Source organism: Papilio machaon, chromosome 28 (genome assembly GCF_912999745.1).
Source record: "Papilio machaon chromosome 28, ilPapMach1.1, whole genome shotgun sequence".
Classification (NCBI taxonomy): domain Eukaryota; kingdom Metazoa; phylum Arthropoda; class Insecta; order Lepidoptera; family Papilionidae; genus Papilio; species Papilio machaon.
Window position 1 is genome coordinate 1,721,920 of NC_060013.1, and position 17,163 is coordinate 1,739,082.

General features: G+C 34.3%; 3 protein-coding genes and 1 pseudogene across 3 annotated transcripts; 2 read left to right on the forward strand and 2 right to left on the reverse strand.

The window, feature by feature from the left end:
• The first annotated feature begins 527 nt into the window (after positions 1-527).
• Positions 528-5,753, forward strand: LOC106713412 (annotated as a pseudogene).
• A 1,270-nt stretch (positions 5,754-7,023) lies between these two features.
• Positions 7,024-11,877, reverse strand: LOC106713400 (zinc finger protein OZF). The gene is made up of 4 exons (XM_045685065.1): positions 10,967-11,877; positions 9,810-9,943; positions 7,571-7,682; positions 7,024-7,275 (listed from the first exon to the last, which is right to left on the reverse strand). Exons 1-4 carry the CDS (start codon positions 11,867-11,869, stop codon positions 7,024-7,026), a joined length of 1,401 nt encoding a protein of 466 aa, XP_045541021.1. The 5' UTR covers positions 11,870-11,877.
• A 1,322-nt stretch (positions 11,878-13,199) lies between these two features.
• On the reverse strand, positions 13,200-15,052 carry LOC106713410 (H/ACA ribonucleoprotein complex subunit 4). Its single transcript, XM_014506213.2, has one exon. The coding sequence runs from the start codon at positions 14,889-14,891 to the stop codon at positions 13,356-13,358; it is 1,536 nt and encodes a 511-aa protein (XP_014361699.2). The 5' UTR covers positions 14,892-15,052; the 3' UTR covers positions 13,200-13,355.
• A 360-nt stretch (positions 15,053-15,412) lies between these two features.
• LOC106713416 (DNA-directed RNA polymerases I, II, and III subunit RPABC3) lies at positions 15,413-16,682 on the forward strand. The gene is made up of 2 exons (XM_014506223.2): positions 15,413-15,735; positions 16,491-16,682. The coding sequence occupies exons 1-2, from the start codon at positions 15,443-15,445 to the stop codon at positions 16,648-16,650; spliced, it is 453 nt and encodes a 150-aa protein (XP_014361709.1). The 5' UTR covers positions 15,413-15,442; the 3' UTR covers positions 16,651-16,682.
• Positions 16,683-17,163: the final 481 nt, after the last annotated feature.

Sequence of the window (17,163 nt, forward strand, 5' to 3'; positions counted from 1 at the left end):
ACAAAACATACCTGACAACATTTTTATGTAGTCACATTCGTGTAAACTTGCTGTGAATGTAATATGTAATATGTAGTATATGTAAACCTTTATTTTTACCACACTATTTTAGACGGCGTACACAAATTTGCATTTGATACCAGCGCATCATAAATTATATCATGTATATTCAGGCTACAGACGTTATAATAAAATACAAAAAACATAACCTTGTAATCACGTAATAAAGTTTTTTTTTTATTATATTTTTAATGTGGTGTATAAATAAGGTGGCCAGTATTCAGTTCCATACCAACATCGGCGCTAATGGACAAACTAGCTGTCGCTCGCGACTCTGTTCGCGCGGCATTAAAAAAAACTTAATAAGTAGCCTATGTGTTTTTCCAGACAATGTTCTACTCGTACATTTCTGTCAAATTTCAGCAAAATTCGTTGAGCCGTACCCGAGATACCTTCGAACATCCATCTAAAGTCGCATTTATAATATTAGTAAGATTAATAACATAATTTATTTTTATTTATTTTAGTGCAATGAAATCACTCGAGACAACGGAAAAGGCTGTAAATATAAAGGCACCATGGGGTAATCTAACCGGTAATATTAATAGTAATTAATATTAGAATATTTATGTTATTTTACTAGTATTATGACTATTATAAATAGCCTCCAGGCTTGTACTAGTATATAGTTCACAACAGTCGAATGATAAGATTCGAACCCACGACCACGTGATCGTCCGCACACTTAACCGTTATGTTATCGGTACTTTTTTATATTACAAGGTGGCAAACGAGCAAGCGGCCACATGAATTCGCCGAAATGGCGAAGCAACCGCTGTCCATAGACATTCGCAATTGCAGATGCGTTGCCTACCCTCAATCGACGAAGGAGGAGACGCACAAAAAGAGAATATTTAACCTTCCTATGCATCTCCTTCTCCATCAAATCCACCTCCCCTTCCCATCTGTCGCGAACGCACGCGAACTAGTTTGGTAAAAAACTAAGTTTTTGAACTGGCAACTTTTTTCCTCTGGCAACTTTTAGACTTTCTTGCATTATGGAAGGTAACGCTTGGACGCATGTTTTGGCGCGATGCGAATAAACAAGGCAAACAGAAATCCTGATTAAGTGTTGATCCAGAGAAGCAGTTGGTAAGCGATTATACAATTTCCATTAATATTTTTAGTGCTGTTTGTTACTGTACCATATATGTATCACTGCGGTGAGTTGTTTGTTGATATTTATCAGAGATATTTAGAGCGTGTGGACAGGGATGGCTGTAAGGGGAGGTGGAGGCCATTGGCGGGGTGCAAACCCTTGATTGAGAATGTTCATCTTACATAGAGATCGACGAGATGCGTAGGTATCTCGATTAAGTGACGGGTGCAGCCCGATTTAGAGTTAAGATTGACGAAGAACGTAGGTGCTTCGATTCAGATACGTGTGCACATGCGTGTGTATGCACGTATATTCAGATTAGACACTTCGTGGCTATAGTAACAGAGATGTAGTTCACGACACCATCCTTTCCTTATATGAAAAGGGTGGGAAGGGAAAGAGGACTAAAATTAGGCCTCCGGCACCACACTCATCAGACGAAACGAGGAATTACTTCCACTTCACGCCTGTTTTCATTTTCTACATTTTGTCTATTATAAAGAATAAAGATTTGATTGCATTGCCTGCGAAACTACTAAATCGATTTAAAAATATTGCTACACTGTTGGAAAGTTACACTATTCCACGGTGACATTGGCCATATTTATTACTAGATTTTTTTTTTAATTCCGCGCGAATTTACGGGCAGTTACTTTTTTTTATAAAATCCATTATAGTATAATTTAGTATGGTCAATTTGACCATTTCCGTCAACCTAGTAAACTTAACACGTTCACTGCGGATCAGGCCTAAATCGACCTGCCGCGGAATTTCAGCTGGTGCGGACGAAGAAAACTATGTCCCTCTCACTGGTGCGGAACGATTATCTCATAAAAAATCACGGCAGGCCTTTATCGGCCTACCACGCACTGACGGTGAAAAATATCAACTCGGTGCGGCAGGGGTCTATCGCGGCCCGCCGTCCCAACAGGCGGTTGGCGACCCGATACCGCACGGAGCGCCCCGCTTCGCTAGTTAGTGTTGAGCCATCTCACTGAACTGTACGTCGCGTTTTTTCTTTTCGTAAAATTAACGACGCACGATGGCACGAAACAAAAGAAAAATACAAATTTTGGAAAATAAACTAATTCGCGAGGCAGATAAAAGTGATAGGGACAGCAGTGAGGAAATATTTTCCTTCAAGAAAAAAAATAGATATTTTCCTTCAAGAAAAAAATAGATATTTTCCTTCAAGAAAAATAAAAAATAGGATGTGCACACAAAATCTTTGTGCGAAATGTTTTAAGGACAAGCATAAATAAATAATTAAATAAACTATTTTTCATTTCTTTTCTACAATTCTATTTTATTTTCGATATCTCCTTATTTTTGTCTTTCCATCACTACTAAAAATACTTTCTAGTGCGGTGCTGGTCGATATCGACCCGCCACTTTCCCTGGTTCATTTCTCATTTCCTGTTTGGCAGATCCCGGGGCGAATCAACTCTAAAGAAGGTGGGTTCAAGGTTTTTCTAATAGTCCAAAAAGTACACACCTATATTATGTTTTCGCAAAGATATAGCGATTTAATCTAACCTTATGCTGGTGGGTCGAGAAAGGCCTGCCACGCACTGGCGGAAAAATCATTGGGGGCACACTTTGGCCCGCCGCCGCACTAGACGAAGGTTTAAGATTTTACTTGCCGCAGCTAAGGTGTTAAGAATAATTATTTTTCAGCATTAACATGGGGTGATGCGTTAAATCCTCCAGTATTACTTTGTCCTGGGAGAATGCAGCCTTGTACAATATTCAGACCTCTAGTGCTAAGGTTACCGAATAGTTTTTTCTACGTAGCTTTGGATCTGCCAGGGAATGGATCATCGGACACTCTCCCGCTTGGAGTGAGGTTTTCTATCCAAGACTTAGTTCCGTCAGTCTTAACTGTTGTTGAATATTACAAGTGGAACAATTTCATTTATATCGGCCATTCTTTGGGATCAGCTATTGGTAAGTAGTTTTTTAATTTTTCAATTGTTTATTACCAGATTTTCGCAGGATAATCTTTTTCCTGGGTATGTAATTGAAAAGGTTTTTATATATGTGTGTTTGTACGTAAGTTAGGTTGTGACCGTCTTGCCGGAGTCCCTCACTCCCTACGCCATTGCACAGCCCGGCGTAGGGGTGCGTAAATACATTTCCTGACTTAAAAAAAAAAAAAAAAAAGGTTGTGACCGTCTTAGACGACTGAACCCAATTTACGAGTAAGATGTCATTCGAATTCGTATTATTCCCCTACACTGACCTTTATACATGGATAGGTTATACACCGCGTTATGTTGTGCCTATTTGATTTTCGCCATTTTCAGGTGGTTGGGGTTGAGTGGTTTAGATTCAAACTAATAATATAGATAAACTGTCACTACTCGGCAACATCAACAGGCGTGTTTAAATAGGAACCATCTTATCGTTATCGACAAGTTGTATTAAAATTGATACCTATCGGACGTAAAGTACACCAAATGTCTCGTACTATTTTTGATATATGACTACTATGATACTATGCAATTGTCACAAATATTCGTGCTAGGCCCGCTATGTTCCTATGTCATGGGAGTACAGTCAGTCGGGTGTTTCGTTACATTAACGAATCGTGTTTTTCGTAGGTAAATATTTCAACCTCGCGTATCCTGGACGTGTATCTAAGATGGTGGAATTAGACCCTGTACCGGCTTAGAATACGGACGCAGCTAGGCCCATCGGTGATTGGTACCATTACTATTACGGCAATTATTACAAAGAGGATAGTTACAAGAAACACAATGATGGTGTTGAAACTGCACCCAAATATACATTGGAGAAGGTATTTCATTATTTACTTCAAATAACTTTAAAAAAAAACTTAAAAAAACAAGCTTTTAAAATTTTTATCTAGTAAGTTTGCATATGTTCCAAATAATGTACAAAACTAATGGAGCAATTTTGACGCAACTAAAATACAACATGTTATAATTATATTTTTTTATTTTTTACATTGTTTTATTGTCGACATTGCGTAAAACTTTCAATTACAAATGTCAATATTCAAATGCTCCATCCATATTGGCTTGCAATTTTTTGTCCCTTTCTCGGATAACAATTTTTGTCAATTTATTCGCCCCCTAAACTTAATGGCGTGAAAATATATAGCCTAAAGCGTGTCGAAAGTATAAGGACTTTCATTACAAAAATAATTTTCCAAAAATATGGCGTGATTGCTAAGATCTTGAGTTATAAACCAAAAAAATTGTTTTACACTTTATTATCTTTAAAGAGAAATAACGTAATGACTGAGATGTGCATTCAATTTAACGTTCGTCTACTACGCGTTGAATTGATTGAAACATAGAAATATTCGGCCTTAAGATTTAGGCGAATTCATTTTTAATATAAAAAATAATACCTGTTATTAAATATTACAGATAAAAGAGTTGTTGAGAAATGTTCAAGATTTGACCGATGAAGCGTTAAAACACCATCTAGAGAGAATAATTGAACCAGCTGGAGATGGATTGTATAGGTACGGCGTCTTTTTATAGCGTAAATAATATTTTAATATGGAAAATCTAAAAACCACTAAGACACTTTAACGACCTAATTATGACTATAGTTCTCAGATGAGCAACATTTAGTTGACTTATGAATTAAAAAAAAATACATTCGAATTGATAACCTCCTTCTTTTTGAAGTCGGCTAAAAACAAGCTATCGCCGGCGAATCCGTCCGCGCGGAATTAAAAAAAAAATAACAAACATCTAAGCCAAATTTCAGCGAGATGCATGCAGCCGTTCTGGAGATACCTTCTAAAAACGACCTAAACATTCGCATCTATCTCTATATATATAAAAGAAAGTCGTGTTAGTTACACTATTTATAACTAAAGAACGGCTGAATCGATTTGACTGAAAATTGGTGGGCAGGTAGCTTAGAACCAGGAAACAGACATAGGATAATTTTTACCCCGTTTTCTATTTTTTATTCCGCGCGGACGGAGTCGCGGGTAAAAGCTAGTTTATAATATTAGTAAGAGTATTTGTTATAAACACTATTTTTTAAAATTATAAGGTGACAAACGAGCAAGCAATCATCTGAATTAGCCGAAATAGGGAAACGACCGTTACCTATAGACATCCGCAATTGCATATGCGTTGTCTATCTTGTTGTGTGTCGTTGAGGAGGGGAAGCACAGAAAAAGATTTCCTCTTTCTATGCGTCACCATCCCATCCTTTTTTTCTAATGAAGGGAAAGATGATTAAAATTAGACTATGTTATTGTAGTCCTTGTATTTTATTAAGAAATCAAAACAATAAACCCATTGATTTCAGATTCACTTACGATCAACGTATGAAGCACGTGACCCTTTTACCGTTTCCCAGTGAATTTTTAAAGAAAATCTACACAGCGCCCACAACGCCAACTTTTGCAATATTAGCTGAGGACGAGATCAACTTGGGCACATACGATGACGTACCGTTTTTAAGAGATCCTTCCGCATGGCCTAATAAAAACTTCAAATATAAAATAGTACCCGGAGGCCACGTTGTACATTTAAATGACCCTGGATGTATGGCGGATGACATTTCTCAATTCCTATTGGAGAACAAATCGAAACTTTGACATTTGTTGCAGAAAGTGAGGATTTCGATCACCTTTGCCTTATTGTATAAGTTTATGTTTGAAAAAAAAAATAGATTAACATAATATGAATTAAAATTAGTTAAAAATATATTACTTGGTTGTGGTATATGATATATGACATAGTTATTTGGATTATTTAGGATTGTTGTGACACGGAACATATCGACGCTGGAAAGCATAAACGCTGTAACCCTTGAAATCGCGAATATGTTTTTCACACGTTAATAATTTCAACCATTATCAAACGATAATGATTTTATTATAGTTTAGCACAAACTACACAACATTGCTAAATACCGCATGCTTGTAGACGTATCAGCTCACGAGTTATCATTTTTTGGCTCTCCTGTAAAGTTCATACTTTCGGGGTTATTTACATTATGGGCAGATTTCTCTTTTGTTCATCGTGTCAAGCAAAAGCTTCTCGAAACATCAGAATAGTCAATATCAAATGTATTATATGGTATGGAAAAATAAAGATCTAAGAATTGATAATATACCATCACTTCGAATGTCCAGATCGATCTCATCTATTGGAGTGAAGAGAGTCAAGAATATGGAGATGATCTTAAAGAAGATTTTATTTAAAGTTAAGATATTCTTAAGTGCAGTTGGTGACAGGCAGGCGGCCGGCCGTAAAAAAAGAAGCCAAATCTTTAAGGTTTATAAAACCTTGTGACTCCACGTGAGTGGGATAAGGCCAGGGAGATTGGATTATTTAGGTGCTTTTGTACAATTAAATTCCAAGTGGTTTTGATTTTTTATTTTTATTTTCATTATTATTGTAACAGTAACAGGAGTACCTAACGAAAAAACATAGCATAGTTGCTTTTATAAATAATTGTAAAGCTCAAGTTTTTTTTTAATAAAATTAATTAACAAAATGTCATGGTATCTATGATTTTCTTCCAAATATATTATTTTACTGCTTTTGGCGGCCTTAAAATAATTTATCAAAGTAAGTTCTTATTAAGTTAAAAGGATCTACTTTTACAATATTTAGTTGAAAAACCAAAGGAATCCATTTAATCGTCAAATATTATTAAACAATAAATAAGCAATTTAAATCACCTTTATCAATAAAATTATTCTTACTTATTGTTAATTTACGAATTTAAGTATTTTTCTCATGGATTCCATTGGATTAATATAAATTTTATTCAGCGACATCAAAATGACAAGACAATCCTATTTTGAATAAATAAAATTTTAATAGGTAAAAAAACCAATTTTTTTTTTTTAATAAGTCTTATACAATAAACACATCTTGAGTATTTTCATATTCCGGATCTACATCTTCTTCTTCAACCTTCTCGTTAAGTTTGTATAAATCTGTATTGACTTTAGTATGTTTAGTGAGAACATGGCGACGCAAACCGCGCGGTCGTGTATACGCAGCACCGCACTGTCCACAGGCGTGGCTGTTTGCACGTTCGTGCGTTGACGCCACGTGTTCTTCTAAACTTACCTTGTAACCAAACTTCTTGCTGCATATTGTACACTGCAGTAAAAAAACGGTACAACTATCACAATAAGAAGAAATGGTACAATTAAGAGTAAATTTAAAAAATTGTGACAGATTATCATCGAAACCGAAAAGTCTTTACCATAGACAAACTAACCATAATTAATAGCTAAGATTAAACTATTATAAATATCAAAATATAACCTGAAAAATATCTAGACTATCTCTCACATATCTAAATAACTAAAAAGTTAAATAGCATAACGGCCACAATGGAATTTAACTTTCTTAAGTGTCTATGGTTCGATATAATCTATGGTTGGGTAATCACCTCGTAGTTCTTGAGGCCGAGATGCCGCCTGCGATGGGCACGTAGATTAGAGCTGGACACGCAGCGTTGAGGGCACAAGTCACACTCGTATGGACGCTCTCCTGTATGCTTCCTACATCACAATATAATACTCATGCTCATGCATCATTAATGAGGGTAGGAAGAGATTAAAGATCGTCATTCCGCTATTTTTTTCAAAGCACAAGACATTTACATGTTGAGGATGTTTATTTCCTACCCATCTTTAAAATGTAATTTTTGACACTTCATTTTAGTCCCCATTCCATTCCTACCTTTTTCTTACAAGGAAAGGAAGGGTAAGTGGATTTGACAGTGAAGGGTACGCACAAGTCTATGACACGGTAATAATAATACCGTGAGTGAGAGAGATACAGTTATACACAATTCCTGTGACGTGACAAAGACAGGGATAACTATCTTCCGTCCCTTTCTGCGTACCAGGGTTTGGGCTTTGTTTGGAACAAAGGTTGTCCCCTACAAACAACCTAGGTTGTCCCTAACAAAGTTTGACATTCGTGCTATTTTTCGAAAATTGTGAGTACTTAGTGGCTGTAATTGTGCAAAAATATTTTGATATTACAGTTTTAGTAAGGTAAAGTTTATAAAACATGGTATACTGCTGTATCGTCGGTTGTAAAAGCCGTAGTGAGCGAAAAGAGAAAAACATAACCTTTCACTCGTAAGTACTGAAACTACGCACTTATTCACATGTATTCATACAAAATAAGGAAGAAAATACAAACTAGTTGTTCTTTACAGTCTTTGTAATAACTAATATGTTAAAATACGGGTAAAATCAGCTAAAATAAAATAGTATTTTTCGAACATTATGCGCCCAAACGCAGATGTCATTTGTGTCAAATAATATACTGTAGATCTGGGAAACAAGCGGCCATATTAAACTTCTTTTCAAATTGGTTGGTTATTACCCGTAAAAATAATACCACCATCTTGTTGTAAAAATTACCCTGAATTTAGGGGAAATAAATTATAGTATGTATAATGTATATAAATGAAACAATTCACATTTTTTATACTATTTTCAACAGATTTCAAAAGGAGTTTTTAATTCTGGTATATGCTGTGTTTTTAAATATTTGATACTTTCTTATCCCGTTGATTTTAAAGAGTATGCTTTTTAATTTGTCCCATGTAAATTTTGTTTCTTAGAAATTACAATCAAAATAGTTTAATATTAAGTAGTTTTACATGTAGTGTTCACTGTAATGATATACAGAGTAATTTAAAATTATATGACTATAATATTGGTATGTTTTTTGTAGCTTTTTATGAAGACTTAGGGCTTCGTGCATATCGAAGAAAAATAGGACATCATTTGAATGCTCGTCTAATGGACCTAAGACTTAAGAGATGCCGCGCTTTGTTGAAGCAGTACGCGGGAAAAAAATATCGGGAAATTCTTTTTTTGGAGTCACTCAAGACATCCTTGATTAAGGCAGCCGCCGATATTGACATGGACCTCGTTCGTGCTGTGATAGACGACTGGCCGAGCAGATTGAAGGCCTGTATTCAAAATCACGGATGTCATTTTGAATAAACTTTAGTGTCATAAGAATCTATGTTTTGTTAAGTTCATTTTGGTATATAAATGGTCACATAATGAATAAACTTGTTTCAATTATTTTATATTAAACATGTAACAGAATTTATGACCTGACTAAGTATTACTAAAAAAATCTGTTTATGTAATCTTAGTCACATAAACAAAAATTACGCATTGTTTTTTATATTTATTACGTTTATTAATTACAATTTAATTGGGAATTTATAAATTGGTCTATATTAAATTATATCGTAATTATTCATTTTCGGGACAAAACAAATAACTGGTAACCCCAATCCTCTCACTTATATATAGGTATAGTCTATAGTACTCTCTATCTGTCCCTTACGGGTGAACGCGCATGCCATATCTATATAATTCTTCATCTGAGGGTACGCATAAGCATTCTGTGCGTCCCCTCCTCCGTCAGGTAATTAAAGGTAGGCAACATAACTGCAATTACGGATGTCTATGGGGAGCGGATGCTTTGCTATTTTGGCGATTTTAGGTGGCCACTTGACCACTTACCTTTATATTTAAAAAAAAAATCTACTTTAACAAATACTATACAACTTAGCCATTATTTTTGAATTCTTAAAAGTTGAATTTGACCTGATAAAGAACTTGTATAATTAAAAAACCTATATTTCATACCTGATATGTACAGTGAGGGAAGACTTCTGAGTAGTTGCGAAGCCGCACTGCGCACAGACATGCTGTTTAACTCCTGTGTGTATCAATTTGTGTTTGTATAGATAGTCCTGTCTAGTAAACACACGGCCACAATTCTGAAAATTATCATAAAACTAGCTGTCGCCTGCGACTCTGTCTACGCGGAATTTAAAAAAAACTTAATTAATAGCCTGTGTTCTTCAAGACTATGTTCTACATCTGTGCCAAATTTTATCAAGAACTGTTGAGCCAATCCGGAGATACCTTGTAAAAAACATCCATCCATAGATACATGCAAACATTGACATCTTGTCTATATATATAAAAGTATTTATACCTCACTATTTATAACTCAAGATCGGGTGAACTGATTTAGCTGAAAATTGATGGGGAGTTAGCTTAGAACTAGGAGACGGACATAGGAACTTTTTTATCTTGTGTGCATTTTTTTATTCCGCTCGGACGAAGTCGCGGGTAAAAGCTAGTTTATAATATTAGTAAGATAACATTATATTGAGAATTATATTATAACACAATTATTGTTTGTTGAATATGTATGAACTTCTTCATCAGAACAGTTCAACAGACCTTGATGAAATTTGGCACAGATGTAGTACATAGTCTGGAAGAACATATAGGCTACTTATTATGGTTTTTTTAATCCCACACAGGCAGAGTTGCGGGTGGCAACTAGTTATCAATAAAGTAATTTATTTTAATTTTAATTATCATACTTATCTAATTTTTATTTTATATTAATTTAAATTAAATTTATTTTAATTTTAATGATCATACTTATCTAATTTTTATTTTATATTAATTTAAATTAAATTTACTTTAATTTTAATTATCATACTTATCTAATTTTACTTTATATCAATTAAAATTTAAATTAAATTTTTTGATCCCACAGTCAAATTATTTTATATAATTTTGTGGGACATAGTTCTATTTTAGGTTATTATTGTATTGTAAATAAATAAATAAATAATTAAATAATAATAAATTACCATGATTCCACCTCTAGGTGATCTAGTAAAAATATTGTACACATTTTAGTAGGTGCATTTTCACTCTGCTCTCACTACATTGTACAATTTTTCTTTTTGTTCAAATATATATCATAAAGTGTAACTTACCTCACAAACAAAATTCTTCTTCTCTACATTATGCTCTTCAATGTGTTTGTTTAAATTTGTTTTTGTATTAAACACTTTGTAGCATTTCAAACATTTAAAAATATCATCCGATATCTCCTCAACAACATTGTATCTATGTGCCCGCATATGATTTTCATAAATTCTCCGTTTTGGTAGGTATCTGTTACAAATATTACATTGATAGCCATCTTTTAAACCTTTACAGAAATTTATCTCGTGGCCTAATCTAGTCTTTCTATTTTTAAATTTCTTTTCGCAGCCAAAACACTTGTAAAGATCATTTTCAATTCCATGATATGTAGAGTTATGTTCCGTAAAACTTTCTACAGTTTCATAGTCAATTCTGCAGATATTGCAGTAAGTTAGTGTACGTACAGGCTTATAATTTGATTTTATTTTGGTTTTTTTGTCCATCACTTGTGTTGTTAATGTTTCTGAAGCTAAATTCAGATCTGTGTTTTTTAAATCGAGAAAATAAGTATCGAAATATTCAGAGTTTTCTAATTCAAATGTATCATTGTTTTCTACTTTAACTGCACAAGTTTCGTCTGTTTTATCGACATTTGATTTTTCTGCTAAAACTTCACGAAGCTTTCCATCGTTTTCGCTACAAAAGATTTTGTATTCGTAAAATTTGTCTAGTACATCGATACAGTTTTCACACACTTTATTCGGATGGTTCAGTTCTGTTACATCTATATTTAAACAATAAAGTATTTTATCGATTAACTGGTTTTTAATAAAAGATATATCGTCTGAATCTTTTGAAATAATTTCTCTTTCGGCGTGTTTGCTAAAACAGAGCCTACATACATCTTCTTGTTGAAAATATTCGTAAGTATATAAATTTGAATCAATTGCCGCGGTATGTAAAGACATCATAGGATTTTTTATTTAGAATCTTTTAGTTAAAGTTACAACCATAATAACAGATCTTCAAATTTTTTGTCATTTGACAACAACAATGTCGTCACTATGACGTCTGATTAGGGTTACCAGCTTCTAAGATCAATCATCAATACATAGTATAAAACAAAGTCGCTTTCGCTGTATGTATGCTTAGATCTTTAAAACTACGCAACGGATTTTGACGCGGTTTTTTTTAATAGATAGAGTGATTCTTAAGGAAGGTTTGTATGTATAATAAATGCATAATATAGTAGAGAAACACTGATAAATTTAAAGGTTTCTAATGTGAACGCTGTGAACGTTGTGTATAAGGACATTCTGTAGTAGGTATATTTTGCATTGCACCCGTGCGAAGCCGGGGCGGGTCGCTAGTTTGATATAAAAAGAAAATTAATGTCAAAATAATTTAAGCAAGGAGTAATTTTATTCTAATTAATATTATAAATGCGAATGTTTAGATGGATGGATGTTTGAAAGTATCTCCGGAACGACTCAACGGATTTTGATATAACTTGGCACAAATGTAGAACATAATCTGGGAGAACACTTAAGCAACTTATTAAGCTTCTTTTTTAACTACGCACGGACGAAGTCGCAGGCGCCAGCTAGTTTATAATGTTAAGAATGTCGTTTTATACATTGTCGCTTCATTTATCCTATTGTGTGATTAATTCGTCCCCGACATGGAAAAAGCTGTCTAGTCACCATACTCTTGATATATGAAAGAGGTCAAAATCAAACAATTATTATTTTCCATGAAATTATAATGTTAATAAACATTTCCTTACAATTATTTTACATTTATATATCTATAAAATTCTCTTATTTCCTAACTTATACTTAATTTCAAAAACAAAAATTGGGCTGATTCTTCCCATTTATAACTAAGCTTATTACTAGAAAGTGGCTGAATGTAGGAACCCGTAACATTTAAATTGGGCATACATAAAAAAACTTAAACACACTCTGGACAAGTGATACCAAATATTTGGTTATCAAAATGCACATTGTTAATGACATTGAAATACAAAAACATTTAGCAACCATGGATGTTATAAATGATTTTGAGAATGGCTGAAAATTACTGGATAATAGCAGAGAACTATGTTGGTATGTGTGGAAAGTCTATCTGGCTACAGTTAGTAAGTGATCGTTAAACTGAGAAGTTGTGCAAAATAATTGTAAATGAATTGATTTTATTACAATTCCAAATTAAGTATGAAATACATAATTTAATGCTAATTTGTAGAGTTTTTTTTTCCAAATTGTGAAGTTAATATTTATAACAAGTTTGCAACATCTGATGTGAAATTTTTATAAACACTCCTTCAACATATATATTTCATTATTACTCGAACACATTTATGACAGCCATGCTCTCTAAATTATAAGCTATCAAGGTTCTTGACACTTAAAAAACTATTACGTTACAAATTAAAAAATTGTCCATGTCACTCATTTATTCTTCTTGTCTTTCATTGTCTTTATCCTTCTTCTTTTTCTTCTTCTTCTCTTTACGTACTGAATCATCTGCCGTTTGTTCTTCTGCCGCTGCCTCTACAGTTGTATCAGCCTCGTTCTCTTCTTGATCGCGCTTTTTCTTTTTCTTCTTCTTCTCTGCCTTCACTTCTACTGAATTATCAGGATCATCAGCATTTGCTGTACTAGCTGTTCGTTTCCTGCTATCCACTTCCATATCATTGTCACCATTTTCTTCTTTATCTGCTGCTTTCTTGCCTTTAAAGTCTACATAACTGTTGAGCCATTCTGCCGGTGTGTTCTCATTCGGTTTACCATATTTATCCAGTTTTCCCAGCTGGATTAACTGCTTCTTCTGAGATGCTTTTGGTCCTAATCCCCATTTTCTCGGATAAGTATCTCTTTCCATGATTACACGTTTTAGTTTTGCAACTACTCCATGGTCACAAGACGCCATAGTTGCAGTCGTCATAAGAGCAACAGCTAGTGCCACCGCTTCACCTTTAGTAGTAACAATAACTATTTCTTGATCTATTTCTATTCCATCTTCATATCTCAATACACCAGGTAGGAGGACTTTAGCACCGTAGCATACAGCATTAACCGCACTGTCTTTAATGAATATCCTCTTATGTGCAACTAACAAACCTTCCAGAGGTTTGATAACTCGACGCAGGTAACTTTCGTCTTTATGATTCTCGTATGCCCATTGTGCGTCTAATATATCATGCATTGTTACCATGCCTTCTTTTTCCCCTTGAATACCGGAACGTACTCTACGAAGCTCAATCATTTGTCCACCAACACCAAGCATCAAACCCAAGTGAACACACATTGTACGGATATAAGAGCCCGCTTCACAACTAACCCAGAATACCCCGATGTTCTTCTCCTCATCAAAGTCTAGAAGTTTACTGTCATACACAGATCTAACACGGAGTTGACGTTTAACTGCTGAAATGAGTGGAGGACGCTGGAATAGAGCACCACGGAGTTTCTCAAGGCCTTGTGTTACTTTTTTAATGCTTTCTACTGCGGAATGTAGGCTGAACACGGCTACATACTCCTTACCGGCGTTCTGCTGAGATTTAACCAACCTCGTGGCCTTGTCTACACACACGATCAAGCAACCAGTTACCTTAGGATCGAGTGTGCCGCTGTGTCCAGTCTTCTCGACTTTGAGAATGCGTTTAATCCATGATACAACTTCATGAGAACTCGGGTTACTCGGCTTGTCAACGTTAATAAATCCAGACTTGACATAATCAGCAATAGGACGCTTCAAAGGAGAATGACCGAAAGGCAAAGGTGTGTAATGGTTAGTACGTACGTTAAGTCTGTCGAAGTTTTTCAATAATAGAGGCCAGTACGCCGTATCTAACTTGCTTACACATTCCGAAGGTTCAATTTTAAAGTCGCCTAACTTTTGAAATGCGCCCAGCGTCACTTGCTCCTTGCTTTTCTTCTTCTTTTTCTCAGAAAACACTTCGGTACCCGGTTGCAGAACTTCCGTCATTGTTGAGAATTTTCAAATAACACAATATTTAATGTGAAACTAGAATAGTTACTTTTAAATACACATTTATCTTTATGATACAACACACGTGCCGATTAAATAGGTTAGATTCACGATGCTCGTTTGCGTCAAGTTTGGGTTTTGTTGAAGGGATGAGCTGACATTACTTTGCCGAAGTATCGAGTCTTGTTTATGGTTATAAATCGAAATCAAAGCGAAAATAGATGTTAAAATAACACGTCAGAATTAATGAACCAAAAATAAATGACACCAAGAGTTTTTTTACGCTAACGCTGCACACTTTTATAATTTACCAATACGCTAAAAACCTTTAAGGAGACTTGAAGTTTTCGACAATCGAACGTGACAATCGATTCCCTTTTTATTACACCATAGATTTTGCGGTAACTAAAACAATAACGTTAATCCCTTAATGTCACTGTCATCGTCAATGTCATAAGAAAGAAGAAAAAGCGTGTTGTTTTGTTTGTCATTATAGTTTCAAATAATTTAAATTAAACTCTCAGTACTATAAAAATTTACAAAAGATTATGGCAGGCGTATTATTTGAAGATATATTTAATGTGAAAGACATGGATCCAGAGGGAAAGAAATTCGATCGAGTTAGTCGATTACATTGCGAGTCTGAATCATTCAAAATGGATTTAATATTAGATATAAATTCGTGGATTTATCCTATGGAATTGGGAGATAAGTTTCGATTAGTGTTAGCTACGACATTAAGGGAGAACGGTTACCCTGATGGAGGAGAATGGAATCCTTTAGAAACGGAGGGTAACAGGGCTGACAGTTTCGAGTATGTTATGTCGGGCAAAGTTTATAGGTTAGTTAGTGTTTACTGTTGATATTTGTCATTTAGACCCAATTTTGTTGTAATATGTTCTTTAATACTTATTTACGTATAACTGTTGGTTTCTGAGACCAAAATTCCTGTAAAACATATTGTCATCCTGGTTGTTATCTTTTGCAAAACAGAGATAACAAAATGTTTTAAACAGGGATTTTGTTCCCAGTTTTCCCAGAACCCATTTTAGTAAATTATGCCAATGCATAAGTAATAATTTGCCAAAAACTTGAATTAAAAAGCACCTCAAACCCAAATATGGACTCAGTTCAAACTATTGTCATATCACATAGAGTTGTTATAGAATAATTTAAAACCTTACATTAATGTGTGCAGTACTATCTTACTTCTTACTAATATTATAAATGCGAATGTATAGATGGATGGATGGATGTTTGTTTGAATATATCTCTAGAACGGCTCAATGGATTTTGATGAAATTCGGCACAGATATAGAACACAGACTACTTATTAACAATTTTTGTAAAATCCTATATGGACAGTTTCGGGCCACAGCTTGTTATAAATAAATGTAATACTGTAAACTTTGGATGTACCAATGTTTGTTTTCTTTTACCTCCATCATGGCCGAACAGATCTGGTTAAAAAACAAACTAAGATTGGAATAAGGCTTCTAATAACTCTGTTTTCATTTTTTTAGTTTCATAGTGACCAAGTTGCAGGTGCCTGTTTTTTTATGTATGTACTAAAAATTTACATTATACCTTCATCAGGATAGAAGGTGATGAAGCAGCAATGGAGCCGGCATCAAGATTGGCTGCGTATGTCTCATTTGGAGGTCTACTGATGCGTTTGCAGGGAGATGCTAACAATTTGCACGGTTTCGAAGTTGACCAGCACATGTATCTACTTATGAAGAGATTGGCTTTCTAATTTCATTATAAAAATTTGTTGTAAGGTTAAGAATTAAGAGTTTAAATAAATATTTTTAAGATCTTTTCATTGATTTCATTTCCTATTATCTCCAGATCATTATATGTCCCACTTATGGGCTCGGAGCCTACCTAAAGTTAGGAGTGAACTCTTCCTATTTCCAAAGTTATACTTGTATATTAGTTGAAATCCCAAGGTTAATGACGTATTATAAATAAATAAATATTAAAAAATTAGAAAGTGCAATAATCGTAGCAATGACGATAATTGTTTTAGGTAAAATTTATAATTTTGAGACTTGGAGAAAATAAGTGCTGAAGTGTATTCTAAAAATTTAATTTAATGCCATCTGTTGGTCAAAAAAGATGAAATGCGTAGCGCCATCTGAGAGTGAGTAGAAAATATTTAAACTCCTGGTCTTTCTATTCGGCAAAAGATGGCAGAGAATTATTAGCGACATCTATTGTTGAATAGAATTAAAAATGAAAAACCACGATGTCCTGAGAAATTACT